The sequence below is a fragment of the Leuresthes tenuis genome, unplaced genomic scaffold (genome assembly GCF_036924035.1).
Source record: "Leuresthes tenuis unplaced genomic scaffold, fLeuTen1.0.hap1 SCAF_3, whole genome shotgun sequence".
NCBI lineage: Eukaryota > Metazoa > Chordata > Actinopteri > Atheriniformes > Atherinopsidae > Leuresthes > Leuresthes tenuis.
In genome coordinates this window covers 5737114-5759416 of record NW_027325357.1, presented here as the reverse complement: position 1 = coordinate 5759416, position 22303 = coordinate 5737114, and the positions used below count along the sequence as shown (strand labels likewise).

General features: G+C 41.4%; 3 protein-coding genes across 4 annotated transcripts in view; 2 read left to right on the top strand and 1 right to left on the bottom strand.

Annotated features, from left to right (window-relative positions):
• Window positions 1-1093: 1093 nt before the first annotated feature.
• Window positions 1094-3586, bottom strand: LOC140302969 (nuclear factor 7, ovary-like). Its single transcript, XM_072381516.1, has 2 exons — window positions 3104-3586; window positions 1094-3002 (listed from the first exon to the last, which is right to left on the bottom strand). Exon 2 carries the CDS (start codon window positions 2983-2985, stop codon window positions 1489-1491), a length of 1497 nt encoding a protein of 498 aa, XP_072237617.1. The 5' UTR covers window positions 2986-3002; window positions 3104-3586; the 3' UTR covers window positions 1094-1488.
• Window positions 3587-5196: 1610 nt separating this feature from the next.
• LOC140302968 (E3 ubiquitin-protein ligase TRIM35-like) lies at window positions 5197-9299 on the top strand. The gene is made up of 2 exons (XM_072381515.1): window positions 5197-5351; window positions 5453-9299. The coding sequence occupies exon 2, from the start codon at window positions 5470-5472 to the stop codon at window positions 6847-6849; it is 1380 nt and encodes a 459-aa protein (XP_072237616.1). The 5' UTR covers window positions 5197-5351; window positions 5453-5469; the 3' UTR covers window positions 6850-9299.
• A 1946-nt stretch (window positions 9300-11245) lies between these two features.
• mtss1 (MTSS I-BAR domain containing 1) overlaps window positions 11246-22303 on the top strand; it is a 52671-nt gene continuing 41613 nt past the window's right edge. For both annotated transcript variants that reach the window (XM_072381514.1, XM_072381513.1), the window contains exon 1: window positions 11246-12091. In XM_072381514.1, coding sequence (XP_072237615.1) covers window positions 12020-12091 — 72 coding nt within the window. In that variant the 5' untranslated portion in view covers window positions 11246-12019. The remainder of the gene's footprint in view (window positions 12092-22303) is intronic.

Here is a 22303-nt window from a genome sequence, read left to right as displayed (position 1 = left end):
GATGTTTAACCTTCCAGTTCTACAGGTTTTCCACGTTGCCTCAGTCCTTTTTAAATGAGCTTTGGTCCAGAGAAGACGACGGTTTCTGGATCATGTTCACATGTGGCTTCTTCTCTGCTTTAACCTGCATTTGTGGACGTTACGGTGAGCTGTGTTCACAGACCATAGTTTCTGGAAGTGTTCCTGAGGAGCATTAATCCTTTTTTTTAGATTTCAGATCACCGAATGTCTACACACTTTTACTTCTGCCACACTCTGCCTCTCTTAGGTGCTCTTTTTTATACCTAATTATGTTACTGTGCTGTTACCAGTTAACAGTAACCTAACAAGTTGCATGTTCCTCTTGTCCCCTGTCACACCTTTTCAGAGACGTGCAGTTGCCATCAATTCCAAGCTGAGCGAGTAATTTTCATAAAATAGAAAAATGTCTCAGTTTCAACATTTGATCTGTTTTCTATGCTCTAATGTGAATGAAATGTTGGTTTTATTAAGTTGGCTTCCCAACCTGTTGGGACTGGGGTTCATGAGGAAATCCTGACACATACACGTTAACAGTGACATCTAAGGAGTTCACTTAAACCTTCAGTGAATTAGAAAGCAAAATAACCACAGATGTGGTACACATGTATTCTACTTGTACATATATTGGTATATTTATCACATGAAGACTACTTTGGGAACATTTACAAAAGCACACTTGACAAAAGGAATCAAGTGTAGGCTCAGTAGCTTGATTAATGTCATTAATAAAAGTAATCATATCAATGAGAAATATCCATTTAAAGATACTTCAGACCCGCTGACCCTTAAAATTCTGAAATGTTATGCAGTTACCGCGCTGTGAAAGGTTAACAAGAGACTGATAAGACTCTGAAATCACTAAATGTGAAGCCTACTCGCTATAAAAACAGCTACAATGTGCTATAGATGCATGTTAACTTTAATTCAACAAACAGACTCTGACCTCCTCTGAACAGTCGTCTGCTCAGGCAGCTGTTGACTTCAGAAACATTGCATAAGCAGATAAAAGACAAGGTCAGTTTTCTTGTATCGTGAAATTGATTTAATAGGTAAATGGAAATAAAACCCCTTCTAAAAAACTGGTATGGCACCAGAACAAGGATCCCTCTACTATTTTAAAGCACATTTTTTACAGGATCACAGATGAATTGGGTAGGATCAGTGTGTTATGAGTTGTTTGAAAAGACTTCAGCTGTGGAAAAACACTTTACTTATTTAGCAGAATTTATTTAGTCCATGACACATTTTCACATATTGTAATTTACATGGAAGTCTTGAACAAATTATTTACATTCAGCACTTCGTTAAATTAATCTTTTACAATCAAAAACAGACTGAGCCTAATATGATGCAGACATTTACAGCTGAATTTCTTTCTTTTTTACAACAAGGGCAAGTTTTAAATCACCATCATTCAGAGCTCCTTGAAATTCACGGACTGCAGTTTCTTCAAAATAGTAAGAAGTCCTACTTTCGGTCAGAGACATAGCCTAAGCTGCGAAGCTTAGTTTCCAAACTTGACACCAACATAATTATCAGCAGAAAAATGATTATGATGATCAGTGGTGACATTTCAGCTGAGTCCGTCACTGGTGATATCTTCAGGGGAGATCTTTTCCCAGTGCTGAAGTATGGGAACAGTTTGTCAGTGAAAGTGAGTTTGAAGGTGTGGATGCATGTGTCAGTTTCAGCATCAAAGAACGACAGCCTGTCTTTGTTCCAGCTCAGATAAACATCTATCTTTTTAAACCTCTTCTCTATTTGATGAAGTCTGATGAAGCCTCTGCTGGTGGGTGACAGTACTGAATACCGATTATTCTCAAACTTTAAGACCCATAATCCAGACTTTAGGTCTTTGTTTCTATAGAAGAACTCTGATGCCACACCCAGTATCCAATCCTTACTGTCTCCTACCTCAACACCCCAGCTGTGTCTACCTGAGACAAAGCCCTCAGAGCCCAGGACACAGCGGTAGTAGTCGATCCTTTCTGGGTTACGGGGAAGTTTTTGTCTCTTTCCATATCTCACACTGGTCAGATCCTTAGAGAGAATGAGGTGCGGATGAGCTGTGTTTGGATCCAGAATCACAGGTGCATCAGAGACCATCTCTTTCATTTTGCTCCAGATGATGAATGTCAGGTTGCCCAGATGTTTGGCCACATCAATCAGAGCTCCTGAGACCAGCTCTGGGTCCTCCAGCAGGGGGCGATGTTTGGCTCTTTCCACCACAGTCTGATAGTTCTGAAGAAATGAGACCTCTGCTGCTCTGAGCGCCTCCTCTGTGGCTCTGATTATATCTGAAAGAGCTGCTATCTCTCTGCTCAGAGCCTCAGTCTTCTCTTTCATCACCTGACTCTTCTGCTTCTCTTCCTCCCTCAGAGCACTAATCCTTTCCTCCTCTTCCTCCTTTAGAAACTGTTGCAGCTTTTTGAACTGCCTCCTAATCTCTGTCTCAGTGTGTTTGGCCTGGACCTGAATGTGTTCTGCTGTTAGGTCAAAGTTTCCTTTAACCTGGTTAAAAAGATTCAGTTTCTCCTGTACGAGCCGCAGTGATCTCTGCAGCTCTTCTCTGTAATCCTGCACAGCCTCACTGATGGGTCTGAATCTGTGGTTCTTGTGAGATTCTGAGTCTCTGCAGATGAGACACACAGGCTGCTGATGGTCCAAACAGAACAGTTTGAGCTTCTCAGAGTGCAGACTGCAGAGATCCTCCGACTCTGCCGCAGACTTCCGATCTCTCTCCCGTAAAAAGACCTCACACGTGTTTTTTAACACCAAATTACACTGCGGGTGTTCACTTCCAGAGGCAGCCTTGCAAACAGGACACTCACGCATTTTCTTCTTTCTCCACCACCTTTTCAGACAGTTTTTACAAAAGCTGTGGCTGCATGGCAGGAAAACAGGCTCTCTGAATATGTCCTGGCAAACAGGGCAGGAGAGCTCTTCCTCTAATCCAGAGGCCATTTTGTCTCTGACTGATGCTGTAATCACACCAGACAGAAAGTTAAAACAGGAAGTAAGACGCTTACTTCTCGATACAAGTCGTTTTCTGTTTGGTTTGTGGTGTCATTCAAAAACTCACGTTCAGCGACTGAAGGCTGCAGCAGGTTGAAATACACTCTCCCGTAGCTGTCCTGCCTCTGCTGGAGTTATTATATTGTTCTTATTTCAGCGTGCAGATCTCTTTCATCAGAGGAAGAACTTCTGCTTCCTGGTTCGTGTCATGTGATTCATGACATAAAGTGGAGATGGTATCTTTATGTACTCTGCAGATAGACAAGAGAGATCCTCCACTGGTCTGAAAGATGTTATACTCACAGAGGAGGACAGGTTGGCATGTTTTGGCATGTCTGCTGTCTCTTGGTTGTTTAAAGTAAGTTAGATAGTGATCGAGCGTTGGTGGGGTTTTTTTTTTGATCGCTTAATCATTACCTATATTAAACCTGGGGTCTTTGTCCGTTTATCTGTTACTTCAAAGGTTTTTCAAATAAATACTGATCTTTGATCCGGTCAGCGAACCTGCTTGAAAGGCTCTGTAAACCTCTGAGAGTTTCCGTCCTGTATTTGCTGTTCTTTTGGGGTTTTTTTCTTGGTGAAGTCACATGTTCTCCAGCACTGAATTCTTGTTATATCCTCTGTTCTCAGATGTTCAAGCCCTGGCAGAGTTAAAAGCTTTATTCAGATGAACAACATCACATGACACATTACACTGTATCAATATTTAATGTACAAAAAAAAGCAGTGTGTAAAAAACTAAGACTCAACAGCTTGTAGAACCACCTTTAGCAGCAATAACTTGAAGGATTATTCTTCTGTATGATGTTATCAGTCTTTATCATTGTTGTTGCTTCAGCTCATTGAGGTCTGCAGCATTGGTTTATGCACAGCTCTCTTAATGTCCCACCACAGCATTTTAACCAGTTTGACTTCTGGACTTTGACTGGACCATTGCAACACCTTGATTCAATTCTGTTTCAGACATTCTGTTCTTTTTAGATCTGCTGCTGCGTTTGGGATCATTGTCCTGTTGATGAGCCACTTTCAGCCAATCTTTAGCTATCGGACAGGTAGCCTCACATTTGACTCTAGAATATTTTGGTATCCAGAGGAGTTCATGGTGGACTCAATGACTGCAAGGTGCCCAGGTCCTGTGGCTGCAGAACCAGCCCAGATCATCAGCCCTCCACCACCGTGCTTGACAGCTGGTATGAGGTGTTTGTGCTGATATGCTGTGTTTGGTTTCCTCCAAACGTGCTGCTGTGCATTAGGACCAAACATCTCCACTTTGCTCTGGTCTGTCCAAAGGACATTGTTCCAGAAGTCTTGTGCTTTGTTCAGATGCAGCTTTGAAAACCTAAGCTGTGCTGCCATGTTCTTTTTAGAGAGAAGAGGCTTTCTCCTGCAGCCCTTCCAAACAAGCCATCCTTGTTCAGTCTTTTTCTAACTGTGCTGTCATGAACTTTAACCTTTAACATGCTAACTGAGGCCTGTAGAGTCTGAGATGTAGCTCTTGGGTTTCTCTGAACATTACATTGGGGTGAACTTGCTGGGACGTCCACTCCTGGGAAGATTGACAGCTGTCCTGAATGTTTTCCACTTGTGAATAATCTTTCTCTCTGTGGAATGATGGACTCCAAATAGTTTGGAAATGGCCTTATAACCCTCCCCAGATTTATGAGCAGCAACAATTGCTTCTCTAAGATCATTGCTGATGTCTTTCCTCCTTGGCATCGTGTTAACACACACCTGAATGCTCCAGAGCAGCAAACTGAGAAAACTTCTGCTTTTATAGAGCTGCTCACACTGACTGATGATCGATTAAGGAAGTGCATTTGATTAGCAGCACCTGGCAGCTATTTACCCTCTTACCATGATTCAAGATGTGCTTTCACGCACTGCTTCTGCATTTTGACTATTCTTTGTTAAATAAATAATAACACGGTGTAATATGTCATCCTAATATTCAGATCTGATATGGCTCAGCAATTTTTTTCCATTGTTTCCTGATATGTTATATCTTAGAATTGAAAGAGAGTGTACTTCCTTTTTTACACAACTGAATAAAAATCATATTTCTACTTCTCTGAACGGTGGTGAAAGTGCTGCACAGTGAGAAACAACACAATGCAGCACCTCCACTTCATGACAAAACTCCACGTATGTCATGAATCACATGACACGAACCAGGAAGCAGAGGTTCTTCCTCTGATAGGAGACCCACACGCTAAAATAAGGACAATATTTGCGGCGAGACAAATTCAAACTCCAGCAGAGGCAGGACAGCTACGGGAGAGTGTATTTCAACCTGCTGCAGCCTTCAGTCGCTGAACGTGAGTTTTTGAATGACACCACAAACCAAACAGAAAACGACTTGTATCGAGAAGTAAGCGTCTTACTTCCTGTTTTAACTTTCTGTCTGGTGTGATTACAGCATCAGTCAAAGACAAAATGGCCTCTGGATTAGAGGAAGAGCTCTCCTGCCCTGTTTGCCGGGACATATTCAGAGAGCCTGTTTTCCTGCCATGCAGCCACAGCTTTTGCAAAAACTGTCTGAAAAGGTGGTGGAGAAAGAAGAAAATGCGTGAGTGTCCTGTTTGCAAGGCTGCCTCTGGAAGTGAACACCCGCAGTGTAATTTGGTGTTAAAAAACACGTGTGAGGTCTTTTTACGGGAGAGAGATCGGAAGTCTGCGGCAGAGTCGGAGGATCTCTGCAGTCTGCACTCTGAGAAGCTCAAACTGTTCTGTTTGGACCATCAGCAGCCTGTGTGTCTCATCTGCAGAGACTCAGAATCTCACAAGAACCACAGATTCAGACCCATCAGTGAGGCTGTGCAGGATTACAGAGAAGAGCTGCAGAGATCACTGCGGCTCGTACAGGAGAAACTGAATCTTTTTAACCAGGTTAAAGGAAACTTTGACCTAACAGCAGAACACATTCAGGTCCAGGCCAAACACACTGAGACAGAGATTAGGAGGCAGTTCAAAAAGCTGCATCAGTTTCTAAAGGAGGAAGAGGAGGAAAGGATTAGTGCTCTGAGGGAGGAAGAGAAGCAGAAGAGTCAGGTGATGAAGGAGAAGACTGAGGCTCTGAGCAGAGAGATAGCAGCTCTTTCAGATATAATCAGAGCCACAGAGGAGGCGCTCAGAGCAGCAGAGGTCTCATTTCTTCAGAACTATCAGACTGTGGTGGAAAGAATCAAACATCGCCCCCTGCTGGAGGACCCAGAGCTGGTCTCAGGAGCTCTGATAGATGTGGCCAAACATCTGGGCAACCTGACATTCAACATCTGGAGCAAAATGAAAGAGATGGTCTCTCAGACGCCTGTGATTCTGGATCCAAACACAGCGGAAGCAGGACTCATCCTGTCTGAGGATCTGATTGGTGTGAGACGCGGACAGAGACAGAATCTCCCTGAGAACCCTGAGAGGTTTGAGTATCACGGCATGGTTCTGGCCTCGGAGGGCTTTAACTCCGGCACCCACAGCTGGGCTGTTGCAGTTGGAGAGAGCACCGCCTGGTTTGTTGGTGTGGCAGCGGAAACTTTGAGAAGGAAGGGACGCACTGATGTAAAGTCTGGAATGTGGGCCGTTGCTTTTTCTAAAGGCAAATACATCATCATCTCCCCTCAGGATCCCTCCACTTTTCATCTGGAGAGGAAGCTGCAGCTGATCAGCGTTCATCTGGACTGCGAGAGAGGAAGAGTGTCATTCTTTGATGCTGAAACAAACACACACATTCACAGCTTAACACACACTTGCACTGAGAGGCTGTTTCCAGTCTTTTACACAGGAGGTGAACTCCCATTGAGGTTATTACCTGTCGTGTAACCTTTCATGGAGCATGGTTTCTTTACAACAGTGATATTAAAACATAGCAATAGAATGTGTCGTAACATGTTAAAAAGTACGACACAGACCTTAAATTTGACCCAGTTTAACCCATAATTACAGACATATAATAAGACACCACAGTGTTAGTTTGTGGCACAAAACGAGAGCATCAGATTTCTTTTTCAAGGTGCTTGTTTTGATCTGAAAAATACAAAACAACGAAGATTATCTCTTGCTGCTGTTTCATAAATACAGGCTTTGTCTTTGCCGTTGGTCCAACAAATAAGATTGCTGCCTTATTCTCGATTATCAGTGGTCTGAAAACTAAAACAGATTATCTAATAAGACTCCTTAAAGCTGTTTATCGTTATCAGCTAAAGCAGCAATAATGTACCTTGTTAGCTCTGAATTGTGAAATCAAGCTTAAAAGGATCAGAAATTAGTCTTAAAACAGCACATTAAAAGCGTTATGACCTTCCTGCTTTATTTCGGTGACAGTTGCAGCTCTGGCCAGCAGGTGGCACAGTTGTTCAACTGGGAAACAAAACTGCTTCAACTCAAGATTTCTGACCCAGTAAATTCCAAACTGTGAGAATGAGAATTAGATGATCAACAGATAATTAAAAAAAGCTTAAACTCAGACTGAGTCAAACAGATTAACAAACCTGAAATGGATGTAAAATATGTCTTTCTGTACAGCAGAGATAAAACACGTTGCACCTGTATGGAGTCCATTCAGGCCTGTATGAATTTATCTGTCTGTTGCAAAGTATTTCCTCTGTTACCGATCACCATTTGGGGATTGTATCATAATTCAAACTTTTATTTAATCAAATGAATAGTGCAGATTTAAGTAGCCCTGTGGGATTTTAAGCTTGTTCATGTTCAGTCCAACTCTGTAACTTTGATGATAGAATCCGTCTGAATGAGTTCATTCTAAAAAACAAGTTACATCTGATGTGTTTTCCTGACTGTTCACACATCATCCATAATGAGTAGTATTCTTTACTGTTTTACACAACTTTAAATTTCAACTTCACTATGTTTCAGAGGCAGATATGTGCTGTGTTGTCTTATTTGACAGCTTTATAAATTAAACTCCTTTAGATTTCATTTATACGTTCGCAAAACCTTCATAAAAACGTTGTTAAGGTTCGAACCAGCTGTTTCAAACTCTGCTCTTAAAACTTAAAAAAAAGAAAGACGCCTCAGACTTTCATATGAATAATCATGGAATTAAATGTATTTTCATACATATATTTTTAAATTAGTCAGATTAAATTAAAGCTTGAGAATTAATGCAGATTTATGCAGCTGAAGTTTCTGAATCGTGTCACAATTTCACAAACAAATCATTCACACCCCCTTAGATTTGTCTTGTGAAGTATTGCTCTTACAATTAACTTCAGAGTCAGTAATTACCTTTGTGCTTGTACTTATGTTCAGTCCACATGTATAAATCAAATAAATGCAATAGTTTTACTGAATTTAAGGATTTATTACAATCTTAAACTTGATGTTTTCTGCTTCACTTAAACATCTGAGTACCTTTTCCACCTCTGCTTTTTGTTGTTTTTACAACTTCAATGTGTTTAATCTGTAAAATGACTCTGAGCTGCATCTTTGTTGAAGGAAGCGCGACGATAAAACAGATTTAAATCAGATTCAACATTGACCTGAACCAGATCAATGTTTAAAGACAGAACAATCATTTGGCTTCACTGTTTTATTATTCTGACATTACTCTGCTCAGACCTTTGCTCTCCACAGAAATCACACGAGTGTTTGGTAGATCGGGTGATTCAGCAAAACACGTATGCAAACCAGTGTGCACACCACTGGGCTGGTCGCCATAGTAACCAGGCTGGGGGCAAGGCTGCTGTCGCTGTTACTCAGCTTGTTGCCGGGTGAATCAGTAAAAAACACCCAGACAAACTCAACATCTGAGCGCCTTGTGTTTATATGCTTGTTGCTATACGATGCAACAGCTGACGTGGACTGAGGCTCTGTCCCTGTCTCTCTGTTTTGAAGAGGTAAGGTGCCCCATCGAGGGGTAGAGGTCACTGAGCCATCCAAACGGACCCCAACGCCACAGCTTAAGAGCTGAATGACCTCTTGTCTTTGTTAAAAGAAAAATGAACACCATATCTCTGCAAAACAGAGAGGAAGGGCCAAGCGATAAGGACAAGAGGAGGAACTGTGATTGGTTTTAGTACGAACAGCCAGCATTTCGGATAAAATATGAATTCAGTTATGACAGAATACTATCACATACCAGTGGTTTCCTGTTGCTCGACCCAATGGAAACACATTCAAGATGAGCAAAGCTCAAAAAGGCCACTTGAATATCCAATGGATACACACTTTGAAATAGTATTAGGAAAATGTAGCGACATTTAAGAGTTTATTAGGGTTTATTAGCTCACATGGCCTTTATGCAAACTAAATACAAACATACAGTGTTCAGTGAAAAAAAGCATCATATATTTATGTCGTTGTTTGCCTCACGCGTGTAATTTGTGTTGTTTACATGCAAAATAAAGGAGAGAAAATTGACTTGTGTGTACTCAACTTGCAAAGAGAAAGGAGGTGGATAGAAATGTATAGGAAAGCAATTGGTCCTGCTTAACCGCTCCTGCTGGAAAATGAAAGCAGCCAGCGTGGTGTTGATTAAAGCACGATCCTTAAATCTTTTGTGGCAGGCAGAGTGGTTTCTCTGAAGCCAAACGTCACGTAGTTCAGTACAGACAAGTGTTACAAGTGAATGAAATAGCTAAGTCACGCAGCCCTCGGAACAAAGCACACAAAGCTTTATGATCCAGCTGCAGCTGAACATCACTGCCCACCTGCACAGGTGACCTAAAGTAGCTTAAAGTCCAGATAAATAAGGAAAAAGCTGCACAGATGAAGGAGAATTTAATAAAAATGGAGTCAGCATTTATCAATCAGTGTTTTCTTGTAGCCTTGGCCTAGAGTAAACTGTGTAAAGGGTGATTATGTGTATTTACCTTCTGTATATTCTGTTTATTAATACGTTTCCACTAATTAATTTACTGACAAACTGGACTCTCTTATCAAACCACATCCACTTCTCTGTTGTCACCAGAGTCTTAATAAAAGTTTCCATATCTTTGTCTGCTTTTGCTAAATGTTTTATTTTACCTTCCGTGACTCCGCCCCGACGAACTGCCGCGTCCTCAACGCACAACAAACCTCCACCATTCAAGAGACACGCAGGAGCGTCAAGAGAACCCAACTCTGCGTAGACCGGAAGTAGAGCTACCTCAAAAATAACAGTCCGAGGAAAGTAAACATTTCTTCATTTCTTCTTCATTTCAATTGCAGATATTTATAGATAAATACATAAAATAAAAATCATATATTAGATATTAAATATTGCTGCATTTTCTCTAAAATATGAAGTGTTTACTGAACTTGATGTTGTTTAAATATTCATCGTGATCCACCAGCTACTGATCACAAACACTGATTGATAGACTGAAATATAAGCTCCTGATTTAAAAATAAATCCTTATCATATAGATATGCATTTGTATGTGTCGTACAATAATAACCCCTCACTTGGCTAATATCAGCATTTATAGATCATGCATTATATTCCATATCTAATAGATTTGATTTATAATATTTCTGTTATTTTTCATGTGCAGCGTGTTTCCGTTATTATTTTCCAGTACTGAGTGCTACTCTTTACTGCTTTGTTGCTGTAACCCTTTGGAATTTTTCCCTGTTGGATGGATAAAGGTCTATCTTATCTCATCTCAATCCCTTTTAATCACATAAAGACCAAAACAACAAATCTGTGGTTGCCAGTGAACACAGTGTGAAGATGTTTGATAAAACACTGTTGTGCTTTGGTAAAGTGCGTTCTTTTCAGGGATCTTTGCAGGTCTTGAAATTTTTATTTTAGGGGAATAAAGGAAGTTAATTTTTTATTATTGACTATGGACATCCATGATTAGGTCAACAGTAGCGACAAATAACAAAAATATGTCTTTGTCGGCAATGGTATGTCAGCATCATCAATCTATATTTCACACACACAAAAGTCCATGTATACATCATTAGAAAAGCAACAATGAAATAACAAAAAACACAATATCTCATCTCATAAAGCCTACAGTGATATTGTTGGTTAGTTTCTATCTATCTATCTATCTATCTATCTATCTATCTATCTATCTATCTATCTATCTATCTATCTATCTATCTATCTATCTATCTATCTATCTATCTATCTATCTATCTATCTATCTATCTATCTATCTATCTATCTATCTATCTATCTATCTATCTATCCATCGTTGGCTTTTACTTTGAAACGCTGTACCGGATGTTGTTTTCGTCACTTCACCTACCTTCACGCGGTGCTCACGCACTCATTCACTTCAGGTTAGGACTCCTGTTGGAGTAACGCTGGGAAGACGGCCGCCCGTTTCGTCAAAACTTGCAAGAAAACAGAGCAAAATCACTCGGATACACATCTGGAGACACCGACTGAGGGTTTAAAATCCAGGCTGGACACCCGATAAGAGTTATTTGGACCAACTGATTGATCACGGACTGTGTGCGCGCGTGTGTGCGTATGTTTGTGTTCGCCTTTGGACACACGCACAGTCACAGGTTGCTAGCGGAGTTACTTACCACTCATTCCAGCTAGCCAAGTTAGCAAGGAGCGGTTAGCTGTGCTTTCCGTTTACTGTGACTAAAACCAGCCAGGGGCCAGGCTCTGAAACCTGACAGACGTTTTCCAGACAATCTGCTGTATGATTCAGTCATGATGTGGTGTTTTTTGGGACGTTTATCAAGTTGGCCGGCGTTTAGCATCGGCTGACTACAGCCATACGTTAGTGTGAGCTGCTCCGACCTGGACCTGGATTTTACTCCCGTGTGTTTTTCTTCCTCCTTTTCCACTGCTGTTTTTGGTGGTTTCTTTTAAAGTAGACTTTGCCCTCGGGGTGTTGTAACTACCCCCCCTCAGCCACCCACCCACCACCCCCTGCATTAAATAAAAAAAAGGCTCTATTGATTCCTCTGTTGGAGCGTTTAAAAACTCGCCTGGAAGTTTTTTGGGGGGAGTAAAGAAAAAAAGAAAAAGTTTACGTGTTGGGAGGTTGAGGAGGATTTTTTCCGAGCCTGTGGAAAAATGGATGCGGGTATAGAGAAGGAATGCAGCGCCTTGGGAGGGCTCTTCCAGCTCATCATGAACGACATGAAGGTAAATAACATCATGAATTTACTTGTTTGTTTCGTACTAATAATTTCCCTCGATTTCTCTCTTTATGCTTTTACGTTTGTATTTACAAAAGTTGATCTGCACGCTTTGCACCTTTAGACGCATTTTCCACTTTTTAGAATCATCTTTTTGCATTACCTTCAGCCCATTTGTCATCATAGTTTATTCTTTTATGTGCAGGCTCTTTCTGTAAAGATCACAGTTTATGTGCTTAGTGACACAAAGGCGTGCATGGAGCTCCATTCATTCCTAAAGGAGATTTCCTCCATTGCTTCACTTAACGATCACAGTCACCCGAATAAAATGTCCATGTTTGCATTTCCTCCTAACTTGATGGCTTTCATAATCTCATACTTCACCGACTGAGTCATAGCGTGCTGACAAGCTGGAAACTATGCTTTAATAGGACCTAATCAACAAATCATGACAATGGAGATGCGTATAAACATTGACGTTTTGGTTACAAATAGCTGGATGTTGAACATGAGGATGTGAGTGCTGGTGATGTTGATTGGGTAATGACTGAGCTGAGGTTAAAGCTGGAATTGGGCCATCTGAGAGGGTAACAGGGCTGGATGGGGGTGGATTTTACCAGCTGTGCGCTCTTTGATGTTTGTCAAGCGGGCTGCCCTTTTCTGTCTGTCAGTGTTTCACTGCTCTCAGATGTTCATCGTTAGCAGCTCTCTTTTCAAGTCGCATCTTTTTCCTTCTTCTTTTTGACCAAAACAACCAGCAGAGAGTCTGGTGCTGCTGGGGTTGTTTGGGGGAAATATCTGTGCTAACTGGAGCCTGGCTGACCCGTTTTAGTGGCCAGTTTGATCTCTTTTCAGATGAATTTATCAGCATCTGTGCATGAAGTGGTCAGTAACAACATGCTGCTGTCCAGATGAATGATGGAAAACTCATATGGGCATACAAAAAGACGCTTTGCAGCTTGAAGATGGGCTTGGATGGTCTTAAGCTCATGACATTGACACTCCTCTTTATCAACATTTTAATATACTGCGGTTTGATGTCAAACTGTGCCATTTCGCTAAGAAGAAACCCCCATCTGTTTTCATAGTTATTTAAGTCATGTTTTTGGCTGGTGATGAAATAACACAAGTAATTTAAATGTGTCTTTCTTGGAAAATCACCAAAAAAAAACAGTTGAAAGGCTCCTGGGTTTACTACTATCAGTTTCTGTTGAATGTGTCCTTTTCTAATCTAAGCTATCAGTGCTGTTTACTGCCTGAAATGTTCATTATTGGACAGATTATTGTGCTTATTGACATGCTGTCCTTAAAACGGTGTACACTGCATTACAGTCAAAATACCTCAGTAATGAGATGTGTTAGTTTGCTTCCACCAAACTCACTGTAATCTTTGTGTTTGCCACCCGTCTATAAGAAGACTTACACAAGATTTAATCCTTTGTATAAAAGTGATGAAATATTAGTTGCATTTTTCATCCATTATGATATTACCTGGTGTTAAAAGAGCGACTCTATCACTGCAGAGCTTCAGGTTAGCCACAGATTAAAGAATCAAGCTTATTAGAGTCAGTCAGTGCGGTTACATGAGTGCCATCGGATCGGATCAATGGCTAAATTATAATAAGACTGAGTTATTCAGTTCATGTAGACACCTTCATCTGACAAAAAACGTATCGGATCGGATTAAGACCCCGAGATGACTCGATCCAAACGTACACTAAACGTGCACGTAGACGACAGTGGATCGGATCGAGCGTTCTGCGCATGCTCAAGGTTTTTTCCCGGGATCGTCACCCAATCTCAAAGGAGACGATATTACTGTTGTTGTCGCCGCCGTCGGAAAGAAATAAACAACGTGATGGAGAATGTGCCGCTGTGCATCACGTTTGTGCCATAACCATGATCACCACAAACTAAATGTAGAGGGACAGAGCTTCATCTTGCTCTTCGTTCACCTTCTTTCTGAATGCCTGAGTTTGTTGTTGTTGGTGGTGAAGACGTCAACAGGAAGTGGCTCTATTAGGATAGCTGAAATGGGGACAGCGCCACCTATCGTACCGGGGTATGACATGCTTTGTGCCAGTGATTCCATTCATTCACCACCATAGATCCAAGGATAATTACCCTCAGATAAGGAGCATAACCCAACTGTAGCTATAATCAAGTTAATCTCATCATGTAGACCCACTGACTGTCTGTGTCGTTAACCACAGCTCCCAGGGAACATGTCATCAAAGCGGTGCTGTACTGGGATGAGCTCTGACATTAGGAGGCAATGGGCTGACGTAAAGACTTGAAATGTTCTTCTGAAACAAAGAGTTGCTGACCTATATGTGAGGCAGTCAAGGGGAAGTGATGCCGAAGTTTTTCATGGGTTCACCCCCTAAAACGAGTCGTTTAAAATGTTTTCTCATGAAACCCGGACTAACACAGCGAGATAATGCAGCTGATCATTGAATCTCTCTTGCATCATACACTCAAATGGGTTATCTTTTTGTAAACATGGTGAAACAAAAGTGTGTTTAGATACAGCCAAAACTCCAAAGAAAAGCTGCTTTCATACGCAAGTGTTTGTATTTCTTTAGTCAGACTGAAAAGCAATCCATTAAGACAATGTCTCGCTTAAATCACTTAAATCACTCCGTTCTAATGAAAACCTGATTTAATCATGGAAAAATCACCATTCAAAACCACCTTAAAGACGTCGTCCGTGCGGTAAATTCGGTTATACTTTCATGAATGATGATCTCCCGCAGAGAAAGGTTGAAGCAACGAATGTCTTGAACTATTTCAGGGCCTCAAATTCAGTGTGGGATTGTGGTTATTGCACATATTTTTCACCACATCCTACAAATGTAGCTCTTGTAAGGACGGATAGACTTGACGCTCCCGCTCTGACCTCTCCTTACAAGGCTTCGAGCTGCTGCAGCATCTCAGTAAAGTATGAGCAGACACAAATTATGAATGCACCAGGCTGGTCGTAGTTGGCTTTGGGTGCTCGCTTTGCTTTGTATATGAAGCTACGAGGTGCAGTTGGGGATAAATGAAGTGGAATAAATTTGTTTCCTGTTGGTGTGGCAGCAGATAAAATCTTCCCCTTCGCCACTGCAGAGCGGCTGCTGCATGATCTTGGCTGTGACTGAATGTGTGAACTACATTTCTAAGTCATTTTAGATATAAACAGAAGTAAGCTGTCGCCACGTAAGACCTGATAAAAGATCTGGAGGACTGATTGTGCACCTACAAAGTTCCAACTTCTGGAAACGCGGGACGAGGCTTCTTCACATGAATGGCTGCAGTTGTTGTTTAAAACCCTAAACAGTTGATCATTATTAACCTTCTTTGTCGAAATCAATGCATCCGTCATTTCTTTTCTTTCTTTGGTTGAACGGTCTTGCCCAACCGTTATTGTCTTTAATATAGAAAACCTTTGTGGAGGATCAGAATAAATAGAAACGTAATCAAACAGTTGGACATCGAGGCTCACTGTTGGTGCGTTCAAAAAGTTAAGTGTGCAACATCATGGAAACGAGGAACAAAAAGAAGGATCAGTGTGACGACAAATGACATCACTCTATATAGCGCAGAGATAATCCTATAATACCTGTTGATGAGGCCACAATTAAGATGTTTATAAATCTGCCGAATGACCAGCAGGTAAGGTGGAATTCCCCATATATTGAGAAATGAAGTCCAGGCCCTGGTTTTTCACACTTTCGGACATATGTTGGTTAATAACTGGATTCCCCTTCCACGCATGATTACTGGGAAAAGGACGGTGGTCCAGTTAAATGACCAGTTTGAGCTGTGTGTCAGAGCTAGATGTTATGGCTGGTAAAACACGTGTGTGCGTCTGTAAAGAAAAATGGATCTGAGCTCACTCCTGTAGCCCTGATCACAGCTTCCTCGTGCACTGCGGTTGTTTAGTTTCAATGCTGATTGGAAGTGAAGCCGATAAAACCCCAAAACTATTACGGGGTGGTTCGATGCAGGACTGTAAGCACATTACACTGAAAAAGACAGACGCTAGAGGGTAATAATGTTTTTTTTTTAACTTAAAAAGTTGGTTTCATAGCCAATGATGTGATGATCCTTTTGTTCTGGCAACACAGCTCTGACCTGTTGGAGCAAGGAAACTTAACTCAAGGGCAGTTTCATGTGAGGCCTCCATGAATCAGATGTTTTGCTTGAGCATGGCAAATATGTCAACACCTCCAGTCATTTCTGAGCAGTTCTTACAGGGAAGCGTGAAACTCCACTGAAACTGTCACATAGAAGGAGGCTGCTGCCATTACTGTGGTGTTGTTGGCTTGGTCTGTGACACTGTGAGTTACATACACATGTATGCCAGGACATCAATGTTGACCTGAGTGATTGCATAAAAGGATTAATGAATTTTACCTGCTTGCGCACAACACTTGTGTTCAGCGTTGCGGCCTCTTGTAAGATATCCTCAGATAATTGTTGAATGCCTGAGGGAGCGCAGGGGTTTGTCAGGGAGGTACTGACAAACCACAGGTGATGATTCAGTCTTCAGAAATACCAGAATATTGTGTAAGAGTGGATCCTCTGATGACTCACGGGAGTCGTGGTTGCATTTCTGTAAATTGTTTTTTAATGTCCAGGTGCAAAAAAACCCGCTTGGCGGGTGTCTGGCGAAACTATATGCTACCTGAGATGCTACCGGTTAGAGAGCTCTGTAAGATGGAGAATCCAAGGAAAATGTGGGTGTTCTCATGTTCAGAAGTTAAAGCATTTTGCATGTAGCGTGATGGAACTTGCAGACATCCTGTAGTGAGAACAGTGAGCAGCACACATGAGTCACCTCTGCTGTCAGATAACAAGGAAGAGGGATGGTTTGGTGGATTGTGTGTGTGAAATGAGCTGTGTGTGAGGTTCAGAGCTTGTGGCATCATATCCTGGTATTTAACCAGCATGGCACAGAACCAATAGGGGCACTCCTGCCATCTGCTGCGTGGACACACACACACACACACACAGAAGTCATGTCTAATTAAGTAGAGAGTTGCTGTTCAGATAAAAGTCTCCTCAGGGCAACATAACATGCCATTAAAGAGCTCACACTCTTTAATAAGCAAAGAGACATGAGGGCGCAGAGGCTTGTTACTGATTGTAGGTCATTTTGTAAACTTAACAGAACTGCCTTTTATAGTCAAGGAGATGATTTTAGTTCTGACATTAAAGCCACATGTGGTAGTTATCTTCTGATACCCTGGATTTTCATTTTCTGGAGTTTGTTAGAGATATAACTGTTGTAGATGAAGAGGGACAACTGAAAGCACAACACCAGCGTCCGAGGTCTGAAGAAAAATGCACTTTAAAAGCCACACAAACTGCTCCTTCTATGCATGAACTGTAACATGGACACATAAGGATTGAGTAACCACTATGGAGAAGATGAGACGATGCTAAGATTGCTTCACTACTGTAGCTAACTGCAGGGATTGTTGTCAGCTTTCTGAAGGTGCGTAATCCAAGCTTTGTCGTGAACATGCAGCGTAACCAAGCGCCACTTCAGCCCTTTTTATCATGAGCCCATTCTGTGCTGCAGACAGCCGGTGTGCTTGAATGAAATATATAAGCTGAAACACGCTGATCGTGTTGGGCTGGAGGCATGCTGGTCTGGTGAAAGGTGTTATTATTAAAGGTTATTCATGTAAAGAGGAAACTGGAAATGCATCGGAAGGATATGTTTAGCTTTCATTCATGACCAGGAGATCTCACCTGCTGTTAAGAGCCGCAGTCAAATTTGTGATTGTAATGATGCTGTTGGCTGAGGCTCAAACTGTAGGCTTGTTACTGTCACTTCAGACTGTGACACGAGACTCAGAGCCACATTATACTGTTTTGGAATGCACGATAGGAAAAATTTCAACCCACAATTTCCTGCTTCTCATTGCCGATAATTATATTTTTATATTTAATATAATCTTCATATAATCTGCAGTTTGCAGTGATGAAAAACTGATATTTTAGTAGCTCTGGCCTGTCTATAACAGCAAACAAAAGTTTTGGCTCTTCAAATGTTCATTTATTTTTTTAATGTCACACATATTTGTGGTCATTTGCTTTAAATAAAAATAACAGCAGCAAAAGACACTCATAGGCCAAACATTTACCATATGTGAGTAATAAATCAAATGCACTGACACGTCAAATCATTACACAATTAAAATAAAAAAGTGCATCAGTCGAAAATTGTTCAACAGAACTATGACTGGTTTATCTGCAAATAACAGAATTATACTCCACCATGCGTGCATTGTTTGAAAAGCTTGGCATATCAATGTCGCTGTATGCGACCCGGGGACCTGTGAAGGTAGCGTTGCTTTTTGCATGTTTAAAATCTTGATCCAACTACTGAGCCGTTAAGCTTAGCACGACGTAAGCAGCGCATCATGGCCTGTTTTGGGGCTTCTTGGCCTGCAAACAATTCCCTCAATTTCATTAATTTATCGTATCTTTTTATCGGATAAAATGTACATATCAGATCCATAAAAAATGATGTAATTGCCCCCCAAATTGGCAGATATTTTATCGGTCCGATGGATATCGTGCATCCGTAAAACTGTTGGTATTCTGCTTACCTGAGGCTCCATATTTTTGTCCCTGCAGTCTGTAAATGGCTACTGTGGTTTGGTCAGCAGTGTGACAGACCTTCTGCGGACTTTGCTGGTTAAGTCTCAGCGTTGTTCCTTCCTCTCCATGCCCCTACACTGTCTTGTCTTTATGCAGCACAACTCCAATACTTAGTTTTTCCCGGGATGCAGAAGTTGGTTTCCACTCGTCTGCCGTTCAAAATATTCAGGTTAAAGTACCGTAACTTTGCTGTCTGAGCAGGTCACGTTTAAACCAAAAGCTGTGTCACGCTACAGTTTTCAAGAGGCTCAAAAATGGGTACAGAAGATCTGTTATATTGCACCCAGGGGGATAGATTAATTGAATTTACTCTTGTTTACACTCTGTGGGTGCAGATGATTTGGTTATCAGACTTTTTGATATGAAAATACATCACGGCTCAGATGAAATCCCGCCTGCGGCAGCTTCATGGCACCTTTCAGTTCTACTGGAGAGACGGCTTATTGATTTCTGTCTAAGCTATATTAGGAGTGACATTATGAGACATCGACCTTCCACACATCTCTACTCGCACCTATCCCTCCATCCTGATGTGCTGAGTGTGCTCCTTCACTCTCACCTCCATGCTCTTATTCGTTTACATCCATCCATGACATTCCCGCTCATGTCTTATTTTGCTTTTTCGCTCCATGTAGAGTCTGTGTTTTTTCCCTTTAAAACTCCACCTTTCATGTTTAATGTATTTTTGGGAAGAATTTGATTGATATTTGAGTATTTGGTTTATAGACTTTAACCACTGCAAATGTTTTGGCGTGTCAGGGCAAGCGTAGCTCATAAAAGTATAAACTGAGCTAGTTGAGGGATCCTTGCCCTCTGCTGTGTTTTACAGAGAAACTTAAAGATGAAATCCTTCAACAGCTGAAACCTACAAAGCTCCTTTAGAAGCTATACCTCCCAAATTTATGGAGACACTTTGTCAAGATGACAACTGCAGAATCGGACCAAAAGAGAAACACACTGTGAGAATAGGTGCTCTTTTGTCTTAGATGAAGCAAGGACAACGTTTCTGAAAGGAGAGGATGCCAAACGAACATCCAGAGCACAACAAAGTTAAAGTTTGACTTTGTTTTTGCAAAACTATGATACCAAAAGGAGGAATGTAGGATTGCAGCTAAGCTAACGAGGTCATTTAAGTTGCCAAACAATCCCACTGTTACAGAAAGGATTTGTTTTTTAGGCCACCATGGCTACAAAACTCAAACATTGTACAAACAAATGCTGTGATACAGAGCAAACAGTAAGTGCAACACATCCGGGAGACAAAAGCTTCCTTTCTGTGTTTTCCAAAGCTTCCTCTCTCTGGGCTTCGCTCCATCTCCGACCTGGATCAGGTCCGACATCACGGTGAATTGATATTCCTGATTAGAACAGCAGGGTTAATCACTCGAGACATGTGGCTAATAAGGAAGAGTGGAATGGACTCTTTCTGCTTAAAGATAAGGAACTGTGTTCAGAAAATCCTCAGAATTCATCGCTGAATGGTTTCGGTACTCAGGGCCGCTCTGTGGCCTTCATCTCCTATCTGGCATCAATTCCCACTTTTCCTGGTTCGCTGGAATTTCGTTGTGTTGATCAACAATCCGTTTACACTGGATTTTTATCTTTCGGTTGACTGAGGAGATAATAAATTAGACGAAAATGGAATCGCATTAGACTTGCCAAGTCAACCTTTGAGGGAACTGAGCGTTTAACAGAATTATTCTCACCTCTACTTTTCATGCTATGACAAGTCAAAATGTAAGAAAGTCTGTGGTTAAATCTTGTTCTCTTGACTCTGAAGGAAAATGTCACTCAGATTACAGTCGACCTGCCCTCATCTCCCCGGAGGTTTTCAAGTGACAACTTGCATGTGTGTTGTCACGATTTTATACACAAATCTTGTGCGTGCATGTCTGTGTGCGTGTCTTATCTGTCCGGTGAAGGTGAACTGTTAATAAGAAAGCAGCTGTGGTGTGTGTGGAATAACAAATGGTTTTCTACAGTGAGCCAGACACACACAATACACGCTAGATCCAGAGGCCATAATGCAATGTAATGTCTCATCACTGATATGATACGGTGTAGTTCCTGGTACTTTGTGTGGGAGTGGCTGATTGCAGAGAGCATTCATTCCTTACAGGCAAATAGGCAAGTTCAGGTGAATGTGGGTGTGGACACGCCCTGAACTGGTGAAACGTAAAGAAATATGTGTGGTGGAAATTATATGATTCATCTTCAGCCACTTTACGATTGGATTGAGTTAAGATTCAGACGACTGTGAAGCGATTCTAAAACGATGCATTGTCTGAAATCACAGCTGTCAGTAAAAACAATGCCTCTGGACTCCAACTTACTGGATGCCCATGCATCACATGTTAGAGCTATCCTACCGGTTTCTCCAGTGACTCCATGGCTTCATTTTTGGTCTCGATGTAGAGCTTCAGGATCCCTGTGTCAGGAAAATATCTTTGAGATGGGATGTAGTATCCTGGCTCAAAGTGCACAGCCCTGGTTCTCAACAACTGAATAATACGGTCACAAATCCTTCGCAGTAAAAGTTGAAGTGGACATTTTAACTGGCTTCGCCCTTTTCCGAATATTTCGGTTTAGTTTTACACAGCCTGCCGGCAGAGTGGCTCTTGTTCAAGTCATTTTTACCTTGATATTCATAAAAGCTGATGTGCTTTTCGTGCAGAGGGTGCTGGGCGAATTTCTAAGTTACGCACTTCCAAGTTCCACCAAAATCAAGTTTTTACTGCCATAAATTGATGCAGAATCGACCACGTCTGCATGGTGATGAATCTAAAGATAGACTTTACCCCCCAGTTCACTGTATATGTTGTGATGCATTTTCATTTAAAATTACAAGAAGCTGATGAACATGGTTGATGTGAAATACATGAAAAGGTTTGCTGGTGATCCCTAAGCTATCTGGGCTGAGCTGAGTATATTGGCATTGGTGAGAATAAAGGGCGTGTTGTCGTGCTACACAGAATAAAACAATCAGATTAGACTTTGGCCCTTTTCACGCAGCCATTATGCTATATTGGCACGATCCTCGTTAAACTGCCATTGTTCAGAGATTGTATGGAGTGTGGAAATACTTATGAGCAATCCAGCTCTTGAATCGGGAACACTGCATGTAAACTATTTAAGTAAGTTGAAGGGATCAGCGCGCTGAAAGGATGTAGGCGATGAGGTCGCACGGATGAGTGCAGCTTAACAGAGGGTGTGGATTTGTCTCACTCGCGCTCAAACCTCTGTATTACTGCATACCGATAAGGGCTCAGTTTTCTTAAGTGGAATGTCTTACAAGCAGTTGGATGGTAAATAAAAGAAGCCTTTAAATTCAGCTGTATATCTAAAAAAGTGAGATTCTCCAGAGTATTAAATGCAAGGAAGAAATATTTGAACAATTTAGCTCTTTTTGAAGGTATTCTTCAAGAAATACAGAAAGAGAAACAGAAATAGAAAAGTCACATGTAGATCAGCTGCCGTTTAGTTCCTCTTCTCCACATCAACAGTAAGACATGGCAGCAGTTTAAAGAAGACAAAGCTGAAGAAATGAGAAAGAAGAAGA

Coding starts and splice junctions, on each gene's coding strand:
- LOC140302969 (XM_072381516.1), bottom strand. CDS start 2,985: ATGGCCTCTGGATTAGAGGAAGAGCTCTCCTGCCCTGTTTGCCAGGAC.
- LOC140302968 (XM_072381515.1), top strand. CDS start 5,470: ATGGCCTCTGGATTAGAGGAAGAGCTCTCCTGCCCTGTTTGCCGGGAC.